At 43.0% G+C, this 12,108-nt stretch overlaps 1 protein-coding gene across 1 annotated transcript in view; it reads right to left on the bottom strand.

The window, feature by feature from the left end:
• The window catches only part of chd7 (chromodomain helicase DNA binding protein 7), a 74,092-nt gene that overhangs the window by 11,841 nt on the left and 50,143 nt on the right, over positions 1 to 12,108 (bottom strand). The window contains exons 17-26 of the mRNA XM_044367368.1: positions 11,854 to 12,031; positions 11,548 to 11,764; positions 11,001 to 11,196; positions 10,633 to 10,800; positions 10,132 to 10,311; positions 9,862 to 9,972; positions 8,439 to 8,650; positions 6,086 to 6,285; positions 5,129 to 5,288; positions 3,311 to 3,400 (exon numbers count right to left, since the gene is read on the bottom strand). Coding sequence (XP_044223303.1) covers positions 3,311 to 3,400; positions 5,129 to 5,288; positions 6,086 to 6,285; positions 8,439 to 8,650; positions 9,862 to 9,972; positions 10,132 to 10,311; positions 10,633 to 10,800; positions 11,001 to 11,196; positions 11,548 to 11,764; positions 11,854 to 12,031 — 1,712 coding nt within the window. The remainder of the gene's footprint in view (positions 1 to 3,310; positions 3,401 to 5,128; positions 5,289 to 6,085; positions 6,286 to 8,438; positions 8,651 to 9,861; positions 9,973 to 10,131; positions 10,312 to 10,632; positions 10,801 to 11,000; positions 11,197 to 11,547; positions 11,765 to 11,853; positions 12,032 to 12,108) is intronic.

Raw genomic sequence — 12,108 nt, forward strand, 5'->3', positions numbered from 1 at the left:
TGAACAGGAAGTGCTGGTTGCCACCACATAAATAACAAAGCCTCTTTGTTGTCTGCAGTTTACAGCCATAAGACCCCCAAATAGTCTATGCTAGTGCTCAAGTAAAAAAGGTTTAACCTGAATCTGAAGGATTGAAACCAATTTAAAAAAAAAAACTAAATCAATTAGCAGAATTGGAATTAGAATTGATATGGCTGTGTGCATGACTTGACACGGTAAGCCATTAAAGAGGACCTATCATGCTCATTTCCAGCTCTATTTTTTTTATTTTTGGACTCCACTAGAGTAGCTTTGCATGATTCACAGTTTAAAAAAAAACTCCTTTTTACTCCTTTAAGCTCCTTAAGGCCCCCATCCTGATGACCATACTCTGTTCTGATTGGCCAGCTTTCTGGAGGCCTGCCAAGGGGCAGCCGGTGCAGAGTCATGTTAAGTTACCGCTGATGCAGACCTAACATTTCCTGCTTTAAATGACTAAATAAAGGCAGATTTTTATTGTGATGAATTTACAAGATGTGAAACGTGTTCCTCACTGAATTAGCAGAGCTTTGTTAGCGGTGCTAAAAACTAGTGAAAACAACAACATATGGACATATGTGGAGCTAATTGTTTGGCGGATCGGTTAGAAATAATGCAGGGAGGAATAGTACAAGCAGAAACAGCCACAGTGATGATGATGTCTGATGAAGAGCTGCAGATGACCAGCACATCTCTAACAAGTTAACTACTTATTTTACTTTGCTGTGCTGTGTAATGGAAAAACACTCACAGCGTGCCAGCTCGACTCGAGTCATGGCTCAGTGTGACTACCCCCAAAACAATGGAAAATGCCAGAATGTTAGTGGAGCAGAGCAGTGAACTTGCATGCTGTGGATGGATCAGATGACCATATAAAGAAACCCGTCACAAGCCAACATCAGCTCGGGCTGAAAGTAGAAAAAAAACGCTGGAAACCAGGCGTTCAGGGCAGTCTAAAACCAGTGCTTTTTACTCACAGGGATTACTTCTACACACATTTACCTCATTATTTGACACGTCAACCACTAACGATCATCTGATATTGTAACATTAAATATATATGACTAAAAATAAGGAAAAGCATAATAGGTCCCCTTTAAAGAAGTGCTACACTCGGCATAAAACACATTTTTCCCATATTCATATTGACAAAGAATCACTGTGGAGTCTGGCACCATGTGGGATTATTTATGCAATAAGGTAGAAAGAAGGTGCTGTTCTTCCAGAACAAATGACTTGATCATAATGGCTAAACCCATTTTGCAATACTTTTGTTAATACTTGGGGACCCTATGAGACATCTTTTTCATACCATATCCAGTATAGACTGGCCTACACTTGTGATATTAATGTTGTTTGATCCATGATCCTGATCTTGTTGTCTCCACAAGATCAGGATCATGACAAACATAGAGGCTACACATGTCTATTGTGTTGCTGGTGTGCTTCACTGGAGGATTTTTAAAGATTTCAATGCATTTATTTAACTTTAAAATTATAATGGGGTATAAAATATCTCAATACCTCTCACATTTGCCTTTCCTAACTTCCTTTCAACCTTTATTCATTCATTTCAGGAGTGCTACCGTCATCCATTAAGTAGTGATATCATAGTAAAATAAAATAGTAAAAATAAGTATCTATTGAGAGCAAACGTTGTTCCCATCCCTAGCCTTAAAACTGAAAATCACTGACAGTAACAGTGACTCTGTGATGGGACACGAGCTGCAAATAATCTCCTCCATGCTCTCATTTGTTTACTTTCATTGTATCAGCGTGTCACAATGACATTGACAGTAACTTGGCAACAATATATTGATGCCACCATCACAGTACCGAAACTTAAGACTTGTTTTTAAAATAACAAGAGTCCAACCAAAACCAAGTGTCTGGTCAAGATCAGGATTCTTAATACATGTCAATAAAAAAAACGGAGAATAGTTTTAATGTGCCATGTTTCTGCAGGATAGATTCTGTGTTGTGGCACCAAAAAAAACAAACCAAACAAAAAAAACCCCACTAAGTCCTCCATTATGGAAAGGAGGTGGTAGAAAATTGTGTTTCCAGCTAGTTATGGAGAGAAAGGGTACAATACACAATGGAAGCAGAAAGACAGAGGGTGACAGGAGGAGAGAAGAAACCAGGGAAACAGTCCCTTATCTCTGCAAACAGCAGCATGGCACGCTGGCATGCTAAATCCCCCTGGCATATGTTGGCACGATGGCACCCCGTATGCTCATGTCTGGCACGCACTGACACACACACACACACACACATACACATACACACACACACACACATGGGTCTGTCACAGTAGCCACTGAGTGGGGGGAGGGAGAGAGGGAGTGGGAGAGATCAGCATGAAGTGCACGTGCTCCACATTATAAATGCGTTCACATCTGGGTGAAAGGGTGACTAGAGGGGGATGGGAGAGACGGTGACAGACTAGAGTGCACTGCAGAGAGAGAGGAGGAGAGATGGACAGATGGCAAGAAAAGTGTAGTGTGACTGAGGAAAAAGATGGGAGGATGCGGTGAAGGAGTTGTCAGAATCGGATGAAGGCGACAGTCAAGGTGAGCAGTGTAGCTAAGCTTCATCATCGACATCACCGCACTGACAAATGATAACCAATAGATGTAAAAAAAAAACCTTTCTAAATGGGTCAAAACTGAGATAAAAAGCTCATTCTCCCCTGATCATTTAACGGGGGCTGTGTGTTGTATCTGTCAGAATAGGGAGAAACTCTGCCAAAGAGGCCACCAGAACAGACGAAAATACACCCAAGTAATAATTCATGACACATTCATATAAATATCCAAGTCTCAACTCACTTTCATGATGCATCCAATACATGACAGCCTTTCCGCTAACTGTTATAAACACCTAAGACCTTGTATTCTAGAAAAAAAAACACACACAAGGCTGCACAGGATGGATGGTGTGTTTTCTTTGTCAAGTTTGGAATGAAATCCAAATTTCTCTTCAGAGAATGTTAGATGAATAATGTTTTCTGTTTGTGTAGACATATTTTTAGAGCGGTTATTTTAACAATACAACAGATCAGAAACTGGGATGTGTAACGTCCTGTTCTCCAGACATCTGTGAGACCAAGTGTGACTACATACACCAGATGAGTTTGTTAGAAACAGAAAGGCTCAATGGCTGAACAGATGAAAAAAATGGAGGGAAGATAAGTAAGAGAAGGAAAAAGAGATTGCCCCTGAAAGATGGCAAGATGTGAGACACTAAAATGAAGACAAGAGAAAGAGAGCGGTATGGAGAAACTACTGACCTGGAGTCGGCTCCTTCCAGGATGCGCTCGGCCTGGTCGCCTATGACTTCCTGTCTCAGATAATACAGCATCCTCACCCTCAGCAAGACCCTGATAAACAGAGGCAAAGGGTTAATGACATTGTCCAATTTGGCTCAACACAGACAAAAGATGACACGAGTTGATAGGTGAATTAATTAAAAAACTAATTAAAATAGATAAAAAACAAAAGAATAGCAGCAAATGATCAGTTTAGAGGTTGAAAGCAGAGAATGTTTGGTACTTTTGCTTGAGAAATAAACTATTAAAATGATAAATTGATTGTTGATCACTCTAGTTTCTCTACAGTCATTCTGACATTCATCCAATGCAATTCAATTGTAAAACATCTTTTGTTGTACTCCTGTTAAGTTTCTAAATTCCCCTCATGTAGTCTGACTTTTTTCCTTCTTGAATACAAGTTTCATAAGTCATGTCATGTCAAGTCATGTGACCACAGAGGTTTCATTACCCTGCTAACAGTCTTCACACTGGACTGATTTTACTGGAGGACAGCTGTAAAGTCCTGCTCAGGTGCAGTTTGCTGGTCTGAACAGGGTCTTGGATTTCTGATGTAAAACTACTCAGATGGAAAATATCCTGAGGTTTTTTTTCCCCTGTTGTAATACTGGTAGAAAAAACTAATTCATTCATATATTTCAGTGTTATCTACTACTAACGGCTTGCTGTCAAATAGATGGCCAGTTTCTCTGAATACACATTACAGATGTTCCCAGTGAGAGCTGTTCTTCCAGCATCTCCCTCAATCAAATGAATCACTTCAGTCAGGGCTTGAGAATGAAAGTCAGATTTGATCTCCTGACACTGGAATTGCTGCTATCTGGGAGACCTGCTTCACTGTAAACATTTGTCACCAGGATTTAATGCCAATAACGGCGTTTGGAGCGGGAGACGGAGGAGGAGAGGTGGGGGTTGGGAGGAGGAGGAGGAGGAGGAGGAGAGGAGGAGGAGTGGGAGGAGCAGAGAGGAGAAGAATTGAAAGGACAGAGGGCTGTGCTCCAAGGGAGGGAACACAAAGTTTGGAGAGGCAGTGAAGAGGGGGAAGGGTATAAAGGCAGTCATTTGCAACTCGTTCTGCCGTGTGTGTGTGTGTGTGTGTGTGTGTGTGTGTGTGTGTGTTTGTGCATCAATGGCATCACAAGTTGCAGTGTGTGTGTTTGTTGGCAGGCTGTGTGTGCTCATCCATCAATGTGCCAGGCCTGATTAGCCACACAACGCTGTGCTCCAGCCTAGCAGATGGCACCACATAATCACCCCCAAGTGTGTGTGTGTGTGTGTTTGTGTGCGTCTTTTACCCACTTCCAACAGGTCTGCCTGCCTAGCACCTGGCCTGGCACACAGCCACACACACACACACATACACACACAAACTTCCCCCTCAAGAAGAAAAAAATCTTGGAATTGAATTTGGAGGGCAAGGAAGCATATCTCCTTGACAACAGGAGAGAGAGCTGACCACAGAGTGTGAGCGTGTGAGTGTGAGTGAGTGAGAATGTTTGTGTGTGTGTGTGTGTGTGTACGCGCATGTGTGTGTGTCTGTGAGAAGGAAGACAGGGAGACTACCGGGCCTGTTCAAGTTGTGCTCAGTGGTGATGGTTTTAAAACTCCAGTCCTGTCTGGCACTGATTTGACATCCACTGACACAAACACACACACACTCAACATCGACTGATTATCCACAATGTTGACACTTATTTTATTCTTTTATAAACCCCACTTCACATTCTTGTCTTCTTGTTTATGTATTTTCGGGGGGTGGAGGGAAAAGAAAAAACATACTTGTTGCAGTGATGTTTCAAGTGTCTCTTGTAGCTATCCTCTTGCAGTAAATGGTCAGGATTGCAGCTGGCCAGCCAATCGGCTCTTGGAGTTTGTGGAGGCGGGGCTGGGGGCTTCCCCTTCTTGCCCTTTCTGCCTCGAGGTACTGGTGTAGAGAGACCTGAAGAGAGAGAGACAGAGAGGTGAGGTTATGGTCAGGTGTCTCTACAAACCTGTATACATTTTTTTTTGCCATCTTACACATCATTCACAGGACAAGTGAAAACATTGATCTGCTGCTGGCACTAGATGAAAAGTCAGTGAGATTCATCCTCTGGGGTCCATGAATGTCTGTACAAAATTACAAGATTTCATTACAATCCATCCAATTGTTGAGATATTTCAGTCTGGACCAAAACGGTGGATCGACCAACTGACAGACTGATATTGCCATCCCTAGAGCCATGCTGCATGGCTAAAGATATGGAATCTAATATGTTTTAGGGTTCAGTCATCCAGATATGGGAGATTTTTTTTTTTTTTAGCAACAAATCCATTTAGACTGCTATCTTTTCCCACCTTCTAAACTGAGGAGAAATGGTCATGTGATAGTATTGAGACTGCATCGATGCCCTTTTCAAACACCCTTTTTACTAGGGCTACAATGTAAAATTATTGTGACATCATCAATGGTTCAAAACCACTGAGACATTCAAATTACAAAGATATAAAACAGAAAAGCAGAAGATCCAACAACCAACTTTAACCAAGCAACTTTCAAGCCTATAAGGGACACGTCTTTGATACTAAAAGAAAAAAATGTAAGTGTATTATCATTTTCAGATTTGTAATTCCATTATTTTTCAGATTTCTTACTAAATCAGTCACGCAAACACGTTGGAGTTCATTTCCACAGTGTTGTAGTCTCTCTGACAGTGTACTGAGTTGTGTGTGTGTGTGTGTGTGTGTGTGTGTTACCAGAGTGGTTGGTCAGCGTCTTGGTCGTTCCGTCTGCGCTCGGGGTGATCAGGTCCCAGATGAAACTTTTGATGTTCTCATCGCCGCGGTAATGCAGCAGGCAGTAGGCCAGGAGGGCTCGGCAGATAGTTTCCACATCGGCCTCCTTCAGGGGGCGCTTGAAGCGACCGTGAGCCAGGATGTCACTCCACCTGCCCCAACTAAACACAAGACACAGAGAGAAAGGGATGACCCTGTCAGTTTATGGACCGACCCAGCTTATAATATTTAATACTTGATACAAAACATTGATTTAACAGTACACAGTGTTGTCAGTCTGGCACACAGTAGGCTCACTGTCAATCCAAAAGTATATGACTGCAAGTTTAGAACATTTTTCAGTTTCTTCCCCAAAGAAATGTGTGTTTTTTATTGTTGAATAGGTCAACTTAGACCAAAATAAAAGCAGCCTACTGGCTCTGCTAATACATGATAATAAAACTAATATACTAAACAGTAAAACACAATATAACAAAAGTTGTAATTTTTAAATAGGTCATTCTGTATAGTAATAAACTGATCAGTAAAACTAAGATGAAAGATGACAAGCTGGCAGATAGTCCCTTATCTGTTAAAATGAATGAAGTTGCTAAATTAAAAATGTTGTAAAAACAAACCTGCTTACAGCCTCTACATATTAGATAATATTGTTAAGGGGATTTTCTTCACTAAAATATGATCTTGAATTGAAGCTTTGCTACTAAACTGACCTCTGGAAGTGAATCATTTTACTAAATCATTCAGACAGTTTGTAATTCTGTGCTACTTTCATGGCTAACATGACCCTGATCTTTCATGAATGTATACACAAGTCCACATCATGCTGTCTTGCAGCCCAGACATTTACACACACACACACAAGTGGCAGACACTGGTGAGTGCCGAGCTCTCATTATACATTTCACCAGTCTGTTGACTTAACCGTTACTGGCACCCCAACTAGTGCCATCCTTCTGTGTGTGCGTGTTCATGGATCACAGCCCGACCCCCCCCCCGCCCCCCTCACCACCTCCAGAGAGCAAGTGACCCTAAAGGCTGATGTGGTGGACAGTTTCCCTTCAGACTGTCTCGTTCTCAACTCAAATTCCTCTGCTGCTGCTTCCCAATATTCACTGAACCATGTGAAGCAGCCTTACTCTGAGTGATTTTAGAAAGGGTAAAATGGTGGACGAGAGAGAGAGTGAGTGAGTGAGATGGATGATGGGAAAAGACAACAGAGCGCTGAGCGGAGAGGACGGGCCCAGTCAGACAGTGTGTTTTTGTGTCCTACAGCCTCAGGCCACGAGACTAGACTGTAACAATAACAACGCTGACATCTCACTAGCACCACTGTTCTTTCTTACGCTCATGCGTGCGCACACACACACACACAGTCACGCCAAGTCAGCCGTGAAAATGGACGGGCTCACCCGATAATCACTATCTGTGGTAAAAGTGTGTCAGTTTGCCTGTGTGCGTGCAGTATACTGTACTCTATCTGTGAATTTAAAGGCTGGTATTGTCTACGAGTAGAGCTCTGAGTTATGATGTACTTGTGTCGCTGCGGAGATTATTAAAGCTGATCCCTCTACAACTCCTGTCAATTCTAGACTATCAAATATACATCATCTAGAGGAATATACTGAAGAGAAATCGCGTTTTAATGGGAATTCTGTAGCAAAACTTTTTATTCAGTATGTTCCTAGAAGTGACATTTCCTTTGAAACATGTTTATATGTGTGTGTGACAGGCTGAACATTATTCCAGTATGTATATGCCCAGCACAGCATATGTGGGCAAATAAACAAACTTATTCTTGTGCATACAAATTGACCTTGGGAGTATGTGTGTGTGTGTGTGTGTGTGTGTGTGCGTTTGTGCAAGGGTGTGTTTACAGGCAGCTCTGATTAGTGGTTGTGTGTGCTGATGGCCTTGAGTGCAAAGATTTCTGTCTACTAAATCACTCCGTATGCAGGTCCTGCATCCATTAACTGGTGTGCTTTTACACACAAACGCACACATTAGCGGGATGAACTCCACCCACCTGCATGACTCCACATCCAACACGACCCTAAACTAGGATTTCTTTTCCTTTTCTGCTTAATTGTCCACTTCAGTGAGGTTTTGTTGCACCACAGTGCTTTTATGTTGTACTTCTACCATTCATATCTGCTCCCTGAAGCTGTGTGGAGGCTTCATTTCATCTGTTTTATTCCTTTTCTATAGTTCAAAAATGCATTACATATAACCAATCGCATGCCTTAATTCTAGTCATTTAGTATATAAATCAGTGGTGGACCTTGTTATTGGTCTGAATATATGAATATGTACTGACCCATAGACCAGAAGGTTCTTCTCCACTCTGAAGCACTCAGATCGGGGGTAGCCCTGGGCTTTGTCTTGAGGCCGTCGAGGTTTAGTTGAGGGTTTGCTCGGTTCATCCTCATCGCTCTCCAGCTCTGAGAACTCCATCATCTCTTCCTCTTTGACGCTGCTGTAGTGACGCGTCTGTTTCCTCACTCTCGGTGTGTCGATCACTAGTGTGTTCTGGAAACAAATTCGACGACGACGTTAATTTCTGTGTACATTTATGGCCTATATATATGTTCTCCTGTTTTTCTTGCCAAGAACCTGGTTTCAATTACAGATGGCCTGAAATCCACCAATAACAATATGCAAAGTACCTTCTGCTTTATTCCTGTGCAGAGGACTATTTAAATTTTCTTGTATATTCTGGCTTCTATGACCAGTGTGAACCCTGTGAATACAGTACATGACATCTTCTGTACCAAATATGATTAATTGGATATTTGGCCCCTGTGTTTCATTCCTGATGCTGAGAAAATTGCTGCCCAGCTCAAACATAAACTGGCATTAATTATGTTGTCTAATGAATTACATTTTTGTTCAATTAATTTGATTTTTTCCCCCCCTCTTACAATCCCATTAATATGCACAAACAGAGCAGTAGTTAGTTCCACAATTATCACAGATGCAGTCATTTCCATTTTAACATCACACAATAAGAAATCCCAGGGGAGCAGCCTGAGTGGAGCGTATTCAGGCTGGTAGAGCTGGATTAAGTGTTCCGGTGGAGGGCCCTCCAAAAGAGAGGCAGTGAGGGAGCGCAGAGAAGAAGAAATCAAGAGGGACAAATACACAAATAATGAAAAAAAAAAGTGAAGAAATATAGAGAGGGAAGGAGAGCGAGAATATAAAGCAGCACGGCGCTCGATGTGTGTATAAGAATGTGCACAACACCAATGACTGAGCTTCTGTGTGTGTGTGTGTGTGTGTGTGTGTGTGTGTGTGTATGTGTGAGCACTAGCCTAAGTGATATCTCTGTACCCTCCAGGCATCTGCGCTCTGTTAAGTGGAGCTAAGCAGCTTACTCTCTCTCGCTCAAACACACACACAAGAGCAGGGAAACATGGGTAATTAAGGAAGAGAGGAGATTCCCAACTGTCAATATTAATCTCTCTCTCTCTCTCTCTGCTTCCCTCCTGTTCTTTCTGTCTCTCTCTCTCTCTCTCAATCTGTCTCACTTTCCTCCTCCTAGCTTGTGGTGATAGAACTGACTAATTACTACTGCTAGTCCCCTTTCCATAAGGTGTGTGTAAGTATTTGGATGCACAGAGTGATTGTTCTCTCTCTGTGGCTTTACAGCTTACAGCGTGTGTCCTCAGATATGCCTAATAATGCAGGTGCTTATGTTTACTGTGTGTATATTCAGTTGTACGTGTACACGTGTGTCATACCCGTCCATTGATGGCGTCCAGGTCCAGCTCGGCCTTCTTGGCCCATTTCTGCCAGAAGTCTGGATCCTCCAGAGAAATGTCTGTTCGGTTACCTGTCGCAACAAAACTGGCCTGCAGAGAGAGGAGAGCATGACGGTCAATACCAGATAATCACTTTTTTCCACTGCAGCCACCGACACACACACACACATCACACACTTTGCATGCAGTGTGAGCTATTTCAGAATTTGGATATTTTGCCATAGTTTTTCAGCAGAGAGGAGTTTTTACCTTAGCAAAGGTGGAGCCCTTGCCCTCAGACTCTATGGTTATGGTGTGGGTTCGTCTCTGGAGGATCTGGTCAATGTCTTCCTCGCAGAATTTTGAACCTTCGTCTTCCTCGTCCATTAGAGCTCCGTACGCTCCTTTCCTCAGCAGGTCCTCGATCTCCTTCTTGGACAACTGCTGGACCTGAACAAGAAACGAAAACATTTTATTCCATGACTAAATATTTCATGACATCAGTTTTTATATAACGTCTGTGTGAAAATATTGAATTTTTGTAGCTTGAAGGAAAGCTGGGAGCCCTGTTGAGTGCTCAGGGGGTGCTGAGGGCTGAACCTATAAAAAGGCAGTGGAATCTGCATGTGGCTTTGAAAACACTGAGTGGGTGAGTGTCCAGGCCTTCTAACACAAGGTACACTGAGGATATTCATTTAAAGGAAAAATCAATCTGTAGTCATTGATGTAGATATTGGATGCGTGTGTGTGTGTGTATGTGATGAATCTCACCCCGCTGTTGGCGTTCTCTCGACCACTCATGCTCTGGAGCACGGCCTTGTCGAGTCCCAGCTTCAGGCTGGCCTTGTCAAACATCTCCCTCTCGTAGCTGTTCCTGGTGATCAGACGGTAGATCTTGACCGCCTTGGACTGACCAATACGGTGACATCTCGCCTGGGCCTGGTGGAGGACAGATTCACAGATTCAGAAACATTGCTCTACAGCAGATTTTACTTGCTCTGACTTTTCTGTTCAATCTACAGGAGTATATTCAACTGTAAATGTGCGGTTAGAGCTGAGCACTAATGATATGGTCCAGTGAAGCGGAGCTAAACGCAATTGGCAGAGTCAGCGCAGGTCAAACATCCTGTGGTGTGTACCTGCAGGTCGTTCTGAGGGTTCCAGTCGGAGTCGAAGATGATGCAGGTATCAGCTGCAGTCAGGTTGATGCCCAGTCCTCCGGCTCTTGTACAGAGCAGGAAGACAAATCGGTCAGAGTCTGGTCTGGAGAAACGGTCGATGGCTGCCTGCCGCAGGTTACCACGAACCCTGCCATCTATACGCTCGTAGGGATAACTGCACACAGAGAGGGAGGAAAGGTCAATTATTATTGTTATTACAGTAACATCATGTTACCATTATTACCAGAAAAGTCAACACTGGAGTGATGTCACAAGCCATCCTAAAGATCATAATCAGAGCTGATCCGGGCATATTTTAATAGATGTAATCAATGCTGCATATTCATTTACTTTTACTATGTATACTGAGCATCTTTGGCACAAAAATATATTAGTATCAGATCAGACCCGGTATCAGCACCTCTGCATTTCAGGGTCAAAAACAATTTCCTATACTGTCATGATCATAACCATCACATTAACCTTTGCACATATTAAGGAAATGCTCATTTGTCTCTTCTCTCACCGTTTCTGAATGAGGTAATCCTCCAGGATGTCCAGACAGCGGACCATCTGACTGAACACCAGCACTCTGTGGCCGCCAGCCTTCAGTTTGGGCAGCAGCTTGTCGATGAGCACCAGCTTGCCAGCGGCCTGGATCATGGCTTGGAGAGCCATTTCTGGTATGTCAGCCCTGCCACCGTGGGAGTCCCTGAACTCCTCAATGATCTTCTCTTCAGCTCCTGCACAAGAGAAAAACATGTTTAATCACAAATGATCTGGTTTGCTGAGATGGTTAGTCGTACTTTTGGAAGAGCTTGTGTGTATATACCATTAATGAGGTAGGGGTGGTTGCAGCATTTCCTCAGCTCCATCATGGTGTTAAGGAGGTTGGGGACACTGGATCCTCCGCCACCACCTCCTCCTCCTGCACCTCCTTTGGACAGGAAGGAGAAGTTCTTCTCCAGAATGGCGCGGTAGTATTTCTTCTGGATGTTGGTCAGCTCCACCTGACAAAGACAGTAGTTGATCCAATTCATTTTTCCTCCAGTACCAACACTACACAACAATGTGGCCGGAGATGAAC

This window comes from Thunnus albacares, chromosome 12 (genome assembly GCF_914725855.1).
Source record: "Thunnus albacares chromosome 12, fThuAlb1.1, whole genome shotgun sequence".
Taxonomy (NCBI): Eukaryota; Metazoa; Chordata; class Actinopteri; order Scombriformes; family Scombridae; genus Thunnus; species Thunnus albacares.